Here is a 20,335-nt window from a genome sequence, read left to right as displayed (position 1 = left end):
TATAGCATTAAATGCTAATATTTCAATAAAAGTAATGAATTCACTAGTTTAGATGGCGTTGCCACTTGTTATAATTTGACCATTTTGTTCGCACAACATAACGTTTAAACTGTGTATTAATTTATTTTAATTTGTTTATTTGATTGACTTTATCTAATATTGTTTAACTTAACTTAACCTGTCTATAACAAACACAACAAAAAACTTTAGGGCGTACTTACATTTATTCCAACAGCAAGAAATTATTTCAACAATTTACTAACAGATCAATTGAAAAGCCCCCGGCCTAATACATAGATAGCGCTACATGAATTAAATCCATATATTTTTTTGGTTAGCTTTAACTCTCGAAATTGTACAGCTGTCGGATCATTAGTTTGTGAATCATAGCATCTTGAGTGAAGCAACTTGTTAAAAAGAGGTTGTTACCGACGAAAACATTTTAAAAATCCACAAATTGATAAGATATCAACACTAAAGATATCAACTGGAAGTGTACATCATATAGTTCACGAATATTTGGGTATGAGGAAGCTCTGTGCAAAGTGGGCGCCGCACTAGCTCACTTTTGACCAAAAACAACGACGAGTTGATGATTCGGAGCAGTGTTTAAAGATAGTCAAGCATAATAAACCGGAGTTTTTGCCTCGATATGTGGCAATGGATGAAACATGGCTCCATAAATTCACTCCGAAGTCCAATTGGCTGGTTGGACTGCACACGATGAGACCGCTCCAAAGCGTGGGAAAACGCAACAGTTGGCTGACAAGGTTATGGTGTCTGTATTTTGGTATCCGCATGAAATAATTTTCATTGGCTACCTTGAAAAAGGAAGGACCATCAACAGCCACTATTACATAGCGTTATTGGACCGTTTGAAGGACGAAATCCGCCAAAACGGCCGCATTTGAAGAAAAAGAAAGTGCTGCTTCACCAAGACTATGTACCGTATCAGAAGTAAATGAAAACGGTGGCAAAAATCTTCTCATCCTCATCCACCGTATTCTCGAGATCTGCTCCCCAGCGACTATTTCCTGTTCTCAGATCACAAAATAATGCTCGCTGGGAAGACATTTTCATCGAATGAAGAAGTGATCGCCGAAACTGAGGCCTATTTTGAAACAAACAACAAATCGTACTTCAGAAATGCTATCGAAAGGATGGGTGGTCTCTATAATCGGTGTATTATGTTGAATAAAAAAAACTAATTTTGCCAAAAAATGTGTTTTGCTACGGTAGGCAGGGGACTTTTCAACTGACCCATTATATTGCAAAAACTGTGACGTTAAGAGTTGATCTATTTGGCTGTTTTTTTATCCCAAATTTAATATTTCTACACGCGCATAACAAATATATTCAAACCATGATTCACGGAGACAACTATAACCGTGTTATTAAAAATATAAACTGCGAGTTTCTACATGAACCATAAAACATCTGTCAGTTGTGTTTACTTCCCGTACACACAGTAAATATGCAATCCACGTATCCTTAAAACAGTCATATCTAAATTCAGAAGGGGTGTTCGGGACAAAACACTCCCCATAACGAAGCACTGTCACAATTTATCCATCCCCCCTTTGTAGTCGCGTCTCCGCAAGGGCGGTCGGCTCCCCCTTCGTTCCCTCGGTCTCTCGAGATCTCCGCATAACGGCTATTTATATAAATTTTAGGACGGTCATCCGACGAAAATAAAGGCAAAGACAACCAAAATAATTTTGATTTTTATGAAAAATATTAAAATTGCGATGGGCAAGTAAAAAATATGGTTCCCAATGCTGTAGATGCTAAGCGAAATCTGGCAACATCGTCTTGACGTTCACGGAATCGTCTAAGTCATAGAAAAATTTACTAGAAGAAAATCTAGTTGGTTCTAAAGTATTTCTAGATGTTGCTCCAGCTTTCGATAGAGTTTGGCATGCATATTTTAAGATAATACTTTTACTTGAGAAAAATACAAGCAGGTATGCCGCAGGAAAATATATTAGGTCCTTTGTCTATTCTACACTTGGGACTAGATAACATTAAAAGAAAATGTTGTGTCAAGACGACAGTGAAATCTTATCCATTGGACACAGCAATTCTAAATCAATTAAAAGTTACTAACAACTATTACCGAAATACAATGCAGGACAGAAATACAGTGTTTCAAACATAATTAGCGCAAAGCGCAATAAGAATTATAATAGCGATAATAATAATAGCGCAATAAGAATCAAGCACAAGCCGGTGTATATAAATCAACAAGTACTCCTGCAAGGACATAGAAACAAATATCTTGGCATGAGCCTTGATGTTAAATTGAGGCGGAAGCCGCATGTTAAGAAAAATGTTTAAGAATTTGAGCATTAGTACCGAATAATTATATAATAAGATTTAGCTTTATCGCCACGCCTTCAAATCAAATCTTCTATCAACAAGTCATCTTATGGTGGTAACTTTGGGGTTATTCCAAACAAATTAATAGAAATGTGATATAAATGATTCCAAAAAAATTTACTGCAAGGTATTGTTGATGCGCTAAAATATATTCGTAACTAAAATCTGCATAATAATCTAAATTCAAATACATAAACGGAAGCTCCATCAGCATATAAATGCTTAGATTTTCTAGCTCCTAAAAAATGATGACTAGTCAGAAATTTAACAATAATACAACCATTTGATTTACTTCAGTGAAGTTCTTAGGAAATTTTAGTGCAGTTTAAAAACAGTGACACATATGTTAACCTCAAAGTATCTATTGTAGAAAAAGTTCTTCTTTATACAGGTGACAATCACCAATCACCAAGCAGATGCATTTGCTGAATATCTAGAAAAAAGTTTCAAACCAAACGAAACTAATATCGAATATAATTTGCCGGACATAGAAGCTGAAAATTCGATGATTGAATTAGTCACGCCGAAAGAGCTAACCAAAGTTATTAACACTGACATTAAACCCACGAAATCACCAGGCTACGATCTAATAACAGGATAATTACTGAAAAAACTGCCGAGAAAGGGAATTATAAAACTCGCCAACTTGATCAATACTGCATTTAGATCAAAACATGTCCCAGGCATTTGGAAGGCAGAAATTATAATGATCCTAAAACCTAGGATATAAAACTGAATAGACCTATATCACTGCTGCCAGTAATATCCAAGGTGCGTGAAAAACTCCCGTTGAATAAAATAAAACCGATCATAGACAGAAAAATCTTAATAACAACACGCCAGTTAGGGTTTATTAGCTAGCATTCAACAATTGAGCAAGTCCACAGAATAACAGATATTATTGAAAAAGCTTACGAAAGTAAAAAGTATGCTCAGTTATATTCTTAGATGTAGCATAAGCCTTCCATAAGGTTTTGCATGAAGGCCTTGTTCATAAACTACAGAAAATGTTACCAGATTTACTTGTTTAACTCTAAATTGTTACCAATTTAGAGTTAAACAAGAAGAAGCTTATACTCTACAATAAAAAGAGCTAAAGCAGGTGTACCACAAAAAAGTGTATTGCGACCAATGCTTTATCTAGTCTACACTTGTGATATACCACAATTGGAAAATATTACGATAACTACATTTGCTGATAATACGGTAATTATAGCTTTCGGAGGCAGTAGAGAGGAAGCCTCACGAAAATTACAACAGTGAAGTACAATATAAATAATTCGATACAAGCTTGGAAAACAAACATAAATGAAAGTAAATCTGTGTATGTACAGTTCACTTACAATCAGATCGTACACGCACGAATAGCATTAAATAATAATATCATTCCATATAGCAACAACGCTAAATATCTCGGAATGAAACTTGATGCAAAACTCCGCTGTAAAGAACATATGAAGAAAGAAAGAGAAGAACTGGAATTGAAATATAGGAAAATGTACTGCCTAATTGGAAGAAAATCACAATTATCAGATTGTATAAGCAAATACTGAAACCTATATCGACATACGGTGTTCAATTATGGGGATGTTCTGCAAAGAGTAACATAAACAAAATACAAATTTTCAGAACGAAGTCCTGAGAGATATTGAGTGCGCACCCAATTACTATAGGACTAATTACCTACATCGAGATACCCACAGTCAGTCAAGAAATCAAGAGAATTGCAAGGGGGCATAAGGAAAGACTCCATTCTCATGAGAATATAGAAGTATTGCAGCTTTTAGATACCACCAGAGCAGGACACAGACTTAAAAGAATCAAACCATCCGATCTTATGTAGTGTTGTGTAGTTAGTTACATATAATAAAAAATACAGTGACATGTATAAACATTATTTCGCCAGAGACTGAGATAAGGTCCATGGTCCTATTATAAAGACAGATTGTAGATTAGTCGGAAACGACTAGTAACAATGTAATAATTAAATAATAAAAAAAAACATCTCGGTTTGTACCTTCATGAGCTCCTTGATTTCTTGTTTGTAGAATCTTCATTAATGTCTTCTACATAATGGATAGGAGACTTACAACATGTTTTTATAGTACAGAACGACATCGCCTTTCCTCAGCATAGTATTCGACAAACCATATGGAATAAAATAAAGTTTTTAGGTGTTCTATATTAGAATTCTGACAACATCAAGACAGATGTTATTTACGCCTGTGACATCCGCGAAGAATCTGGGATCGCTTTAGAAAAAAGCCAAGAAAAATTCTATTATATTAGACGGTAGCGTCTTCAACAATTGCCGAGCTCTAAATACAAGATAGTCAACCATTTCTAGATATTTTTTGCGTGTCAATAAAAGCCGACCGCTCGGCCTGCTAAAGCCAAAAGGAAAAGAACGAGGAAAAAAAGGGGGAAAAAACAAAAACCCTACCGTAGTGCTCTAATAAAAGGAGACTGAACCGGGGCATAAATTTCAAAAGGAGTTATCCACCCCCTCGGCCGTCCCCCTCCCCGCCGTCGCCCCTCGCCGGTCCCGTTCGTTTCCGTCTTCGCCGTTTCGACAGCGGAGGCACGTCTACGGACTTATAAATATTCCACGATTGTTAAAATAATGGCGGGCAGTTTGTTTCGATTATTGTCAGGGAGATAATAAGGGAGGCAGCGTCGATGTTTCCCGGGAGCTTCGAACGTACAGCTGATACGGCTGTACCGGTGGGATTTGTTTTAATTATGAGATACAGAATAAATGTTATCCTCCCGGCACCCGGCTTTGTTACTAGTGACCCTTTCACGTTTCGGACTCGTAATGGCTCTATCGATGTTATTATAATCATCAATATTGTCTACACGTCGCCTAAAAAGTTCAAATTGTAGTCATAACGGTCATGCGTTTTGGCAAAATTAGTTTTTTTATTCAACATGCTTCATTTCAAGAGTGATACACTGATTATAGCCACACTTCAACTTTTCGATACCATTTTTGTAGTACGATTTGTCCTTTGCTTCAAAATAGGCCTCAGTTTCGGCGATCACCTCTTCATTCGACGAACATTTCTTCCCAGCGAACATTCTTTTCAGAGAACAGCAAATAGTCGCTGGAGGCCAGATCTGCCCAATTCATGGATTTTTTTCATCGTTTTCACTGACTTGTGACACGGTGCATTGTCTTGATGAAGCAGCACTTTCTTTTTCTACAAATGCGATTATTATGTGGTTGTAACTTCAATTGCGAATCAGATTAATTAGAGTAAAGCCATTTAATCAATTCAGTGAGGTTATAAGTGCACATTAAAAACACTGGCATATATATTAAACCCAAACTGTCCATCATAGAATATGTACACGGAAATTTTAAACCGTAGTAAATTAGGATAAGAAGAAATAGCTTACTAGTGCTGCTAGATTGCTATAATAAATAATCAAATAAGCTTTATGATTGATAAGCGGATACATTTTCGGCAATACATGAATGATAACACATTAATTTAAAAGTCCTCGGCCTGAAACATATATGGCGCTACTAGAATTACATCCATATATTTTTTAGTTAGTTGTGTAAATGATGTGTGTATAAAATTGACGGCTATAGGATCATTAGTTTATGAATTATAGCCTTTTAGAGTGAAGCAACTTAGCGTAACGCCGAGTTTCCGGACACTGCCCCAGGTAAATGAACCATCAAGGATTGGTATGATTAATTTAGACTAGGTGACATAAGCACCGAAAATGGTGAACGCAGTGGACGCCCAAAAGAGTTTGTTACCGACGAAAACATTTAAAAATCCACAGAATGATTTTGAATGACCGTGAACTGAATTAGTTCGGGGCCCATGCTAAACAGTAGGTCAAGTCCTATTTGCAGAATATGAAAAGGTTTAGCTACAGGGCTGTACATGGTTATTATTCCGCCTGGACAGCTTATAATATAGATATTCCAAAATCATGTTTGAGTACCGCCTGTTTGTGTGTAACATTAGTTGGTAAGAAGCAGATTTTAAAGTTTTTAAAAATATAAAAATAAACATAAAATATTGAAGAAACCTTGAGTTAGTGATATGTATTTTATGCTGTCAAGCTAAATGATGTAAAGTCATCTTATGGCATTAGCAACATCATCTACTTCAACTAATATATTAAAACTGTCAAAGGGACTTCTAATTTCAAACGACGGTCCTCACTAACATCACCATCCCTTTCTACCCGACCAAAGAGCAACCTAGTTCATCTCCTCCACCGTTTACGTCACGGCAAACTTTACGAATTCCACGTATCCTCGCTACAGGTTCGTTTAGATCCGACGACGTGGATGTCGCCGCCCAGATTCGTTTCACTTTTATCCCGTCGAATTTCACGGAACCACCCTTCTCCGCTCGCCCATCGGGGCTCCCCCAGTCGGCGACATCCGTGAACTAACTGCCTCGTTAGCATGATCTTGATTCGATATTTGGAGAGGATAATTTTAAATGAGGTTCAAACAGGATTAAAACGGCATCGACAACGATAGCGTTAAAAGCCCTTTAAAGCTGCGAAGCGGCACATTTAGTGGGGGAAGGGGGACGGAGGGAGGTGAGCGTCGTCGACGGGACGCTAAAAGGAAGCGGGCAGGAGAGTTGCGGGAGGGGGGTGCCGGGGGGAAGGCAGGCCGCCGATGTGAGGAAAAGTATGTCGTAGGACCCATGATTTTTACGATACGCCTTTCCGACTAGGAAGAGATCGGATATTTGACGGTATTAAATTTGAATTGCGTTTTCAACTTTAATATTCGTTTTCTTGTTGTATATTGTTGCCTTATTTATGACCATTATATTCATCGATTAAGCTAAACTTACCTATACATCTTCTTATCGTCACAAAATGATCCAATATCAGCCACGGGAATCACCCAAGTTTATCTAAATAAAGTCGAGTTGCGGTTGAAAACATGACGTATCAAAGCAGATACCATTCGTCATTTGTAGAAGGACTTATCACCTAGTAAATATCTGAAAATGCGTTTTGATCGACGCTTAACATGGAAAAAACATATGGTGATAAAACACAAATGGCTTGAACTTAAACTAAAACAAATGCAATGGCTCATAATCTAAATTATCTAGATAATAAAGCTTTGCTGTATAAGTCAATACTTAAGCCCATTTGGACCTATGGTATTGAACAGTGGGGTACTAATAGCAAATCTAACATAGCAATCCTCAAGATGTTCCAGAATAAAGTGTTGCGAGTCATTGTCGATGTCCCACATTACGTCTCCAACAAATTGATTCAACGCGATATCTCCATAACGAGTGTGATTCGGAGTGTTAGTGCAAAGTATTCTGAAAGTCTGTTAGCGCATTCCAATGCACTTGCCGAACGGTTAAATGTGCACGATGGTACTGAAGTGTGTAGGCTCAAACGCATTCTACCATACGAACTGATTAATCGACACATAGAATGAGATTTAATAATCTTTGGAATAAGCTAGAATAGTCTCTAGAATAAAATGTAGATAACAAGTTTGAATTTTTACTAATTACTTATTCCCCACGCGTAGATTCTTCGGAGATATATATATATATATATATATATATATATATATATATATATATATATATATATATATATATATATATATATATATATCAGCATCGAAAACACTCAAAATATCAGTAATTAAAATTTAAAGTACCAGTTCATTAAACCTACCTTGAAAAAGGAAGGACCATCAACAGCGACTATTACATAGCTGGTTGGTTGGTTATTATAGCGTTATTGGACAGTTTGAAACTCCCAAAACGGCCGCATTTGAAGAAATAGAAAGTGCTGCTTCACCAAGGCAATGCAACGTGTCACAAGTCAGTGAAGAGGTGATCGCCGAAACTGAGGCCTATTTTTTAAGGACAAATCGTACCTCAAATCGTGTATCCTTGAGGGGAATTATGTTGAATAAAAAAAAAATTGGCAAAAAAATGTAAAAAACTTTTCAATTGATCTGTTGTACGCAAAGTAATAATCGTAAAGCACAAGATAAAAATCAGACTTAGAATGTACGCTGCCTGCGATCCGACCTCTTTGCCCCTTTCTCTGACCCCTTAAACAAAGCGTCTCGAATTTACATACAAATTCTTTGCGAGGTGGTGTCGCAGTCTTAACTCGATTCCGAAGGAAAGAGAAGAACGAGGTGAAAAATGGCCAAGAGAACGCTCTATACATACCAGACGGGTATCGAATGAAGTGGAGGCACCTCCGAGAGCGATACCACGTAATCTTGTCCCCTTTAGATGTTCTACCAGTGATGTTTGTTAAGTAAATTCCCAAAAATATATAATTTTGAGGGTATTCAAGATCATATAGAGTTTCCAACAATTTATTTAATTTTCCCAGTTTCATTATTATTTGAACTCCTATTATTTCTTGATCCTTTGTTATACAATACACTAATGAGTATTAGCGATGGCTCTGTAATCGAAATTCGACCACAATCTATAAAGTCAACCATGTTTATCTTATAATGAACTAAAGAGAATAGTTCAAAGTATTATGTTAATTTTATTAATACTTGTTTTGACAATATCTTCATTAAGATATTAATATTAGAAATGTATTTAATATATGTAATTTAATAATTATATATATGACAAATATCTGTATAAAAATACACGCAAACTATTTCAAGAACTAACACTCAGTTGCCTTTTTCGAAGCATCTAATTACATTGTATTTCCCTTAAGTTTCAATAATCAAGAAAGTATTAATAAGTTTAAATTACTAAATCGCTGAACATTAAAATAAATAAAGTGCCATGAAAAAATTATTTTTCCTGAAATATAACAACTTCAGTGCATCAAATGTAAGTATACTTTATCATAGGTCATAAATGTGGAATATTGAATGAAGTAGTACATACTTGTACATTAACTAAAGCAATAACGAACACAGTTAGGCATTTTATTGTTTACAATATAGCAGTAATACTAAAGTAATGTATAGTATATCCAAGGTTATTTCGTACGTACGTCATCTAAATTTGTGACACAATGTTGCTGTATCAATTCTGAGTTTTAGTTCAGTTTGGCTTTGACATAAAACAAAATTCCAATCTAAATAAAATAATTTAAATAACTACTGTTATCAAACATGATTTATTTTAACATTATAGTAAATCTAAGGCATATATTCCCAAAGGACTTAAAACCACAATTAGGTACACAGTTATTTTATTATTTTTACAATGAACTCCTTCATACCACCTATGAGTTAAAATTCTAGACGCGTTTGTAGTTGTATCCACTAAAAGCCTATTCCATCTAATTAACAATTATATTCCAAAGTAATATACTTTGCTTTTATTAGAGAGTATATTCACCTTTTACGCTTAGTTCTTGTGTCCTTCGGTACAGTGCTTCCTTGTACATACATTTTGTTATCATTGTATTTCTCCTTCGATTGTTGTGTTAAAACGTTTCTTGATAAAACTAGATTTAATCACTGCATTCTCATGCATTTGCCATATCTGCAAAGCAGTTTCTATTCTTTCCTAACACATTATAACCAAATGATCATGTATATTCTGAACAACTATACACATATCTGTACACATAAATCTTTTTCACTCCACAATAAGATTTTTTTACAGTTTTCCTAAGCTGTTAATTTCCTACCTAGCTAATATTTGTTCACAATTCCATCATTTGTCAATTTCTTCTTCAATCTGTCATATATTGTTCATCCAAACCGAAGGTGTTATTAACCATTCCTGTTTCTTGCACGAAGTACAATATATTTGCAGTGAATTATTAATAAATGTTATGGCTAAAATAATCTAATCAATTGTTATTTCAACTTTTATCTTTTTCCATCAAGTTTTGTTGTGTATATTGGTGCCGTTCTGAAACATCCATGTCTCATCTAAATACATACTTTTCAGACTAACGGTTTCCTTTGAAATAATTGTTTTCAATTATGTTTTTATTGAAAAACTACTCACAGTTGAATATAACTTTCGATAAAATGACACATTAATTTGTTATACGATGTTTGTTTATATGGTCATACTTTTCCTTATCGTTAAGAGTTCCATTAAGCTAAGCCGGTTAATATATATATTTCTAACAAATGCTTGTTCACTACGGAATTAAATTCATTATTAAAAATGTTCGATATAAACATGTCGAACATTGAAACTGCTGAATTATTTGAAGTACATCCAACTAATGAATCTCAACTGAACGATGTACAATTTATAGTGGACAGAACACCTGTTGATCAATAAAAATAGTTATAAAGTTGGTTTCTCTAATTTACAACAACCTCAATTTTAAAGAGGTTTTTGTATCTAGCCATGGATATCGATAGGATTATCGAAAGAAATGCTACGAAACGGAATTATTATGTTGACAAATATTTTGAACGGCATTTTGGAATTGAAAGATATTTTAAATTGCACAAACAAATTCTAATTTTTTTTTACATTGTTACTACTCGTTACCGACTAACCTGCAATTCTTTCTTGCAATAACCTAAATATAAGTATATATCTAGGGGACCCATCGCTTCTATCTTAATCTCTGGTAAAATAATGTTTGTGTCTTTACACTGCTGTTTTTGTGTTAAGCGCACATAACAACACACCAAATTTCATTTCCTGTTCTGGTGTTTTACAAGAGTTGTATTGCTTTGGTATTGACAAGAGAATAGTATCTGTCCTCCTGTCTCCTAGAGATTCTCTTGATTTCCTTGACGGCAGTCGGAATATGAAGGTATCGAGTCAGTCCTATAGTATCTCAGTGCACCTACAATACATCTTAGCACTTTGCTTGAAAACTTTTATTAATTTTTATCTCCCTAACTGAATACCGTATGTCTTTATAGGTTTCAAGACCTGTTTATATAATGGCAATTTATTATTTACTGATAATTGCGATTTTCTTCCAATTAACCAACACATTTTTCTCTATTTTAACTCCAGTTCTTTCTTTTTCTTTTTAACGTGTTCTTTCCAGCGAAGTTTTGTATCAAGACTCATTCCGAGATATTTAGCGTTGTTGCTATATCACTACATAGTATAAAACAAAGTCGCCTTTTCTGTCCCTATATCCCTATGTGCGCTTAAATCTTTAAAACTACGCAACGGATTTTGATGCGGTTTTTTTCACTAGATAGAGTGATTCAAGAGGAAGGTTTATATGTATAATAAACGTGATGTCGTAAATTAACCTATTTTTTTAGGCTTATTTAGCAATTAGCAAAAACGCTGCCTAACCCTACGAGTTAGATCAAATTAATGTACTACAGTATTGTACACCATAAAAAGGTCTACAAAAAAGTCCGCGATGGTATATGTTTATCTTTTAGGGATAACCCACAATAACCATTTTTATTGTTTACTTTTTACGTGAGAAAATGGCTTATTTACGAAGCTATTTTAAGCAATACGACATTAAGCCTTATCGAATTAAGTACCTTAAATACAGTGTGCAATTAATATAGATCAATATGGTTCCTTACAGCATGTAAATTAAACAAATATTTTTGGAGATATTACAAATTTAAAATTTGCGTTTAAAAATGTGTAATGTAATAAAAATTGTATGAATTTAGATATTCCAAAGATAGCAGGAAATCTTCATAGTAAGTATAGGGGAAGAGGAATTGTTTTACTCCAAATTTAATGCGTGCAGGCCAAGGGCAGTAATGAATGAACCAAAAATACTGGATCGATTTTAATCATGTTTTCATTGAGTGACATAGGCATATATATTTTATGCCCATGCAAAGTCGGAGCGGGCCGCTATGTTTTTATATACAACGTTCATATTTTTTCTGTAGTGTATTTAATTTAGTATCAGCATTGCACCCGTGCGAAGCCGGGGCGGGTCGCTAGTTGAATGATAAAATAGACAGAATGACAAACATAGAGTATTGGTGACTGTACCATTTTATATTCATTAAATCAGAATAGTTTTGAAATACGTTAAAGTTTTTTGTTACAATATGTTTCATAACTTAGACATAACATAACTTAGAAATAGGTGACTATTGAAGGCTTTGGATGTATGCATTAGAGCATTAGTCGAAATGACACAGTGGTGTTTACATTATGTGACCGTTATTTATTGGCGATATAAAATATCAAGGAAATACGAATAAATGAAAGGTATCGGCGCTGGGTTTACCTATTGACGAGGCTTGGGCAGTCGATGGTGGCACGTCTGAACCAAACGCTGGTCAGATACTGAATGGTCGAAAGTACCGTTCAATAATATCCCAGATAAACGTCTCGAGGTTGCCAGATAATCGTTATCGATTCATAGTTGACGCTGCCAGTACCCCGCCCGTGTTCAACATCTGGGATTATATTTGTGGGTATTTTGTAGACAGTTGTCCACGATGTAAATTTCGACATGCCTCAAGATCGCTACGTGTTAGAAATCCCAGTTGATTAGACGATTGATTCTCAAGTTTGTGTTAGATATAATAATAAGAACTATGTTATGTTCCATTATGGAAACTTTCGTTCAATAGAAAAACAATTGCCGCAGTTTCTCAATCAAACTGTGACAATTCTTCACCAATAGTATGAGCCTGTCGAAAAAAATGGATAAATTTCATCCGTGAAAATAGGGCCTACTGAGATTAGTTGCGAACTGAAGACAGTTGAATTTCTTTACTAAATCTAATACCTTCTCAAGACTTTGCGACTTACCCCCGTAGATATACGGTACGTTTTTGTTAACAGGACAAAAAGGCGTGTGAAGAAGGAAATCTTGTCGCTTAGTTTACTGTTTAAGCTTCTATACGTTACTTATCCTTTTAAGGCGCCAAATCTAAATGCAAATGCGATCTAAGGGTAAATAAAATTAGTCGAGGGGAAGTTTTTGTTCCTGAGGGCTCTCGGCATTTTTTACACGTTCCTAGCGGAAGCGAGAAATGAGGTAATAAGAGTTTACCCTCTTCCGGGGAGGTCATGTGACGGTTTGATTACCGCCAGGATGACTGTTTGCCTATAAATTATCGGGATTTGATCTCCGCAAGCGCCTCTCTTATTTTAAAAACGTGACGTTGTTAACATTTCGCGTTCGAAACTCGGATATTTTCACTCAATATTTGAGTATGCGTAACTTTCATCGTATTTTTATAATCACATTCTTATCACCAACATTTTCCAGGTGTGCCGGAATATTATTGTAGATATTTTTTTTAAGAAAAAACCACATGGTTTAAAAGAAAATAAAAGGAGCTATTGAATTTTATTCACCTTACTCATATCAATATCAGCCACAAGAAACCTCCAACTTCATTTTAACAAAGTCGAATTATGCCTGAAAAAAGAAGCGCATCAAAGCAAAGGAGACCAAATCTACCCATGTGACGTTCACCCTTTTGAAAAGAACATGTCCGTCCCTCGGTAAAACTGAATAATCATAAACTCCCACGAGCAGACAACGCTAAATGTCTGGGAATTCATTTCAATCAACGTTTAACATGGAAAAAATATATAATTACAAAACGCAAACAGCTTGGGTTAAACTAAACCAAATGTACTGGCTGATAGGGCGTAAATCTATATAATCATTAGATAACAAGGTTTTGCTCTATAAGTCAATACCTATGGTATTGAAATGCGGGGTACTACTAGCAAATCTAACATATATATCCTTCAGAGTTACATGACTACATGTTAGTATAGTTATATTATATAACTGAAATCATATAATAATGTTTATTTCCCTCGTGCAGATTATTGACGTTCTAGGACATTAATAAAAAATCTTACCCATATGTTGGCTAATTTATGGGTGCCATCTCAAAAAAACTGTCTTTTGAGCAAAACCATTCATCAAACAATTTCCTAACTTCTTCGAAATTGACGAAGTGCTGCTCTCCAGTATTCCATTGCTACGAAAATTAATAGTCGGACGAGGCAAGGTCTGGAGAGTACGGCGAATGCGATAATATGACCCATCCAAGTGCTTTCAACGCTTCCTTCTCGGTTTTGCTTGATAAGACGGCGCCTTATCGTGCTATAAAATCGCTTGTGTAAAACCGTGTCTTCTGGCCTATTCTGGACGTTTTTTGATCAAAACGTGGTTCAAATTGATCATTTGTAGTCGGGGGCAATCACTATTATCTCTTTCACTAGCTTTAAACATTTTTTCAAGATTTCGCCTTGAAACACGAAAGAAGATTACTAAATTTTTCTAACGTGGAAGCAATACAGCTGCTGCACAGCGCGCAGGATGTCAGGAGATTGAAACGAACAAAACCATACGAACTTATATAGAGTGTATACATTTAGTGTAAACTATAGCTATAAGTTAATAATTAATAAATAATTATAATATTATAATTGAGGAATTAATACTGATGTATTTTCTCGCACTCGTATTGCTTGTTAATTAATCTAAGTACATAGGAAAAGTAGTAATAAATTAATTGTAAATTAAGATTGTACTAAGCGTATCTAATAAAGATGTTATAAAAAAAATATGTTGAACTGTGGGATAGTGTGAATGTTCGAATGAAAGGGGACAGAAATTTCATTGATAACAGTGATCTGGAACGTTTATAATAAAAATGTGACTATGAACTAAATATCTTTTTGCTATTTAAACTGAATGGTTTTTCAGCAAAACTAACTAAAACTTTCGAGCTTAAGTTTTACTTTCAATAAGTATTCTTGAAATTATTTTCCAATTTTTTTGAATGCAGTAATATATTGTATTTTCCTCGGTCGTTTATAAATTATATAAAAAATAAGACATTTTGATCTAAACAGTCATTGAAATCGTTTAGATGTTTTTTTTCTCTTTCTTATAACTTGTTGGCAGTTTACATTTACAACATCAGTTCTCCTGGGAACCACCTGAATACTAAAATATCGAAATTCGCCTTGATTATATTTATATCATCGTTATTTGATACATTGCTTCGAGTTTGAAGCTTAATTGTGAAAAATCGGTACAATATATTTTATTCAAAGTAATGTCCATCGATAGTGGGTACTTTTTCCTATATCCCGGACAAGTTGCGGATTCAACCTCGGTTTATTACAATGAAGCCTTTGATAAGGCTATCGACGAAACGATCCGCTTTTTTGTATCTCTATAAGGAGTGAAGCGCTACTCAAATCAGCACGACTTATAGGCCAGAACAAGTAGTAAAGGAATGAATTAGTTCTCTACAATAATTGGTTAGAGAGTTACGTCAATTCTTCTTACTAAACACCCAGGAGTTGTTTTTGGATTTATATTAATAGTTTCGTTATTTCAGCCTTCAAGGGTCTCTCGTATACTCACGTCAACATTCCGACACCGTACGTTACCAAAATAATAAAGTTAATTTTTCTGATGAAACCGAAACCATTACTATATCCGCGCGGGGTATAAATTCAACCGCAAAAACTCATGTTCGAACCGTTCGTTATTGATGTATTCCGCTTAACCATACGAGCCATTAGTTCGGATGGCATTAAATATTTCACTGGCGCGCGATTATTTATCGGAACTAATAACAAATGTTGCAACAATTTGTTTCATTGCGAACCGTAGATCTGCGTTATTTGTTCTTGTCGCGACCGGTGCAATTTATGAGAATTATATTAAATGTCAAACGTTGGCCCGTTCGCTATTTATTGGTAATGGGAGTGTAGCGAGTTAATTTCTGCGCATTATTTACTGATTTTATTGGGGCCTATTGGAGGGGGAATGGGCGGGGGTTAACAACTGCTTGACAACGACGCCCGCTCTTTTATGGGTGGCGCATATGGGTCGTTAAGATCGTATGGGTATTTCGTTGTGCTATTTTACTGTTTAGTTTTACTACTGCCTCGTGTTTTTTATATCTTTACAATGCAGGCAATTCTGTTTCCGAGATATAGGTGATTTAATAAATCAGGTAAAATTTGTTTTGAACGTGTTTCTTAAAAGGAACGTTCTTGCATTATTGATTTTTATGAAATGGTTAATTGTTATAACGTATCAAAAAAGCGATATTGTTGCCAAGTCATGGTGCACCAACCTTAACAAACAATCTATTACGTCTCTTACTCGCCATTGGTGGTCTTATTTGCAATGATATGTTATTGAATATGTTCAATTAACATCTCATGAGCTGTGTGGCCACAGCTTCATTCAGTTTGAGAGTTCGTAATACACTATATCTTGCTGATCCTATCATTATGCACATGCATTATATATGGACTATTCATAATTAGTCACTGAACGTTGCAGACTTTCTTTCTTTTTTGCTTGGCAAGTAGTGAAATCACCCTATAGAAACAGTTCGAAATGGCATTTTCAGTCAGTTCGTGCGGTAGATATTTTCCTTCAATTTGTGTTTTTCTATCGCATCTAAATTTTTAGAAAAATTGAATTTGTCAATTGATAAGCTGCCTGAAAGTTTCTTGAGAATTTGAGCTATATTTTTATCTTATAAGTCTTACAGTTCATTGTCTTCGAACTTGTTTAATCCTCCAATCCGTTTCATCACCCCTTATACGTTGCTCAACAGATAAGTTTCCAGTAATGTTTCATGGACTTCTGCAACAGGTTCCTTCAAATAGAGAAATATAAGTATTGAATGTCAAATAGGATGTAAATAGAAATCTGTTATGTAATGTAGAGATATGTTAAGATATTGGAATTTAACAGTTATATTAGCATTTTTAATGAGTTAATTTTTGCGCATTATTTACTGGTTTTATTGAAATTTGTTGACGCCCGTTTTTTTATGGGCTGCGCATATGGGTCGTTATACACATTAGTTAGTGATATATGTGCCTTTTTAAACAATGACATTTTTCCATTTTTCTGATAAGATAATAGCTGCTTCGTATGGTCTGCTTTCATTTTAAAAATATCTTTGTTAACTACATTCCACAAATAGATAATTTTTGAAAACCTTCTGCCCTCCCGGCAATATAAATTGTGTATTACGTATTCATACTTTACATCAGGTTGTTCATCCACAATACTGACCTATTATACTTCGTAGACCTAGTCTATAAATATAATTTGTCGATATCTCGCAAAAGAGTTGGAATGGCAGTGAGCGAGACATAGTGTATTCAAATTTGACGCGTGCTGGCAATCGTCGCCGACGATAAAATTCTGAGAATATAGCAGGGGATAAATAACATTACGGGGATACAGCAACGGTACTTGCAATGCGCATATTTGCAGATAATTGGTGGATTTCGGAAACCCTCCTTGATACCAATCTTGAGCTTATATAAATCATCGTTGTAGAATTTATCGAAACAAGGATACAGTTGAGAGTATAATAATTTAACGGGAATAATCAAAATCGTATTGGCAAAGTCTGTATTATATATGGGATACACTAAACACCACAGTCGATCTGGCTCTCTTACACACATTACTTGAGATATATTATTAGGCATAATACAACATATTATTTTAAATAATTTATTAAAGAACCAGCCTCTTGTACTATACAAGATCTATTCAAAATTTTACAGCATAACATTCTAATTAAATACAAGTGAGCAATTGTTCAAACTGTAAATATATATTACAAAAAAAAACCATCATTATTTGATGTAGATTAATGTTGAAATAATCAAATTTACAGTTAAATCAGGTTATTTAAAAGTTGTAATATTACGATTTTGTATTTTCCTAATATATATCTTTGTAATGTAATATATATATGCTAAATTTGTGAAAAAATAAGTACTTCAAATATTCAAAAAACTCTCTGAACTTCAATAGGTTTCTGTAAATAATACTGAATAAAAGTTCGCAAATTTCCTTTTACTTCGACCAGTTTGTTGGACAATCTAATATACATCAAGCAAGTTTCAATTAGAATGGCTAGTAACAAATTTGCGAAGACAACATTTATAAATCATCAGACATTTGTAGCAGAATTACTTGCGATTCCATCCACGGTCTCTTTCAACACCAAATCACGGCTCCGATCCTATGCAATTATTTGTACCTATCCTTCACGATTTCCTTTCTTATTTACTCGCCGCCGCTTTTTTATTCCGGGATTTCCACTTTCGTTTACGTGCCAGAAATCTTAAGTCAACCGCAAGACGGAAAAACGCTTTCTGCCTAATTTTATTTGTACGAGTCCCGATATGGCGGCCTCATTTTAATTTTTTCCCCATTTCCTTGTTGTAGACGAGCGATACTAACCAATCCCGATCTGCTACCGAAGACGCCGTGGACCAGACTGTGGCAGAACGACTTCTGGGGCACCCCCATGTCCGATAGCGGGTCCCACGGCTCCTATAGGCCGCTGAGTGTGTTGAGCTTTCGGCTGAACTACTTGATAGGTGGCTTTAATCCGTGGGGATATCATTTCGTGAACGTCCTGCTGCACTGTTCGGCTACCTATTTGCTGATACTGGTCGCTAGGCGAGTTCTACCCAGAAATAGGCGAAAATTGGGATCTGTTATAACAGGAGCCCTGTTTGCTACACATCCAGTTCATACCGAAGCAGTGGCGGGTATTGTTGGTAAGTATTAGCGTTGAATATTATCGACTGAAAACGACTATCGAGTGTTTCAGTCGCTATTTTCGGTCCTACTAATTTCATTCGACATAACTTTAACGTTCTGGCTTTCATATCCTAGCTGCAACCTTGAAAATAATATTCCGAATTTATGCTCACATACATTTATAGGTAATATATATAGTCCATTCAAACAGTAGTGACGGACGTGACCTGTAAAAACGTCGCAATGTTGCCGCACTGATTCTGAGTTTTAGTATGTTTTGACTTTGCTATATAACAAAATTCAAATCTAAATAAAATAATCAAACAAAAATGTTATGTACTAAATTTATTTTAACATTATAGTGCATCTAATGCATATATTATCGAATAACTTCCTTGTAAAGTAATTATAATATTACTATATTTCTCCTTAGTTTGTTCTGTTAGTAACTGTATACATCTGTCTTGATAAAACTACATTTAATCACTGCATTCTCCTTGCATTTTATTTGCATTGATTTTAGTGCAACCCCATATTTGCACTCCATATGTCCAAATATACTATATGATTGACTAATCAACCAATCTATTTGATTTTAGATCAAGTTGAGACTATCCTCCGACTAACCAGTACAGACTTGGCTTGATTTTGAGACAAATTTGCTCTGCTTTTGGTCTCACATGTTTCCAATTTAACCTACCGAGATATATTCCGAGGTATTTAGCTAATTCTGCTTGAGGAATCAGAAGTTTTTGTCAATTTGTCGCAACGCAAAATTAACATGGTCAGATTTGGAGCTATTAATCTGTATTTTCCAGTCTTTAGTCCATTTGTAGATCTTTTTTGCCGCTACTTGTACATGTCGTATAGCCTTAGACAGAGATACAAATTTTGTCATTATAAATGTGTCGTCAGAAAATAGTCTAAGTACTGTTTCTTGTATTGTTGTTGTCGGGGTAACAGCAGTATAAAGCAGATATAGAAATGGTCCCAAAACACTACCATGTGGAACTCCAGCCGAAATAGGTTTAAGTATTGAGAATGCCCCTTTATGCGAGACTCTCGAACGACTTCCGAAAATATATGATTACAGCAGTCGACAGTAATTTCGCAGTAGCTCGTTTTGTAGATTAATCCCAAATGCTATATCTGGTCAAAAGCTTGTGATCCATCCGGGAATATTGCAGGGCAGTACTTCTTTTCTTCGAATGCCTTTTCAACAACCGCTGTGCAGTTGGTCGATTGTCAAGTTATAATTCCGATATCAAAACTGGAATTCTGGTGTTTCTATAAATGGTTTAATGCGTTTTAACGGCATTTTCCAAATAATTTTAATATCGCATACTAGGCCTGTAATATCCAACTGCCTGTTCGTCAGGTTAAGAGATTCCGGAACATGATTCAGTCTCAAAAAGGCATTGTATATATATGTCAATATGATTATTGCCGTTGTTGTCAAACTCTGTGGCAACTTCTGCTGGAGAAATCAGAT

At 35.1% G+C, this 20,335-nt stretch overlaps 1 protein-coding gene across 2 annotated transcripts in view; it reads left to right on the top strand.

Annotated features, from left to right (window-relative positions):
• LOC143205184 (protein O-mannosyl-transferase TMTC2) overlaps positions 1 to 20,335 on the top strand; it is a 456,770-nt gene that overhangs the window by 46,939 nt on the left and 389,496 nt on the right. For both annotated transcript variants that reach the window (XM_076418306.1, XM_076418305.1), the window contains exon 2: positions 18,523 to 18,860. In XM_076418306.1, coding sequence (XP_076274421.1) covers positions 18,523 to 18,860 — 338 coding nt within the window. The remainder of the gene's footprint in view (positions 1 to 18,522; positions 18,861 to 20,335) is intronic.

The sequence above is a fragment of the Rhynchophorus ferrugineus genome, unplaced genomic scaffold, assembly GCF_030347505.1.
Source record: "Rhynchophorus ferrugineus isolate W39M unplaced genomic scaffold, kcgeb_rfMv2 rfM11, whole genome shotgun sequence".
In the NCBI taxonomy this organism is placed as follows: Eukaryota; Metazoa; Arthropoda; class Insecta; order Coleoptera; family Curculionidae; genus Rhynchophorus; species Rhynchophorus ferrugineus.
This window is presented reverse-complemented; position numbering and strand designations above follow the sequence as displayed.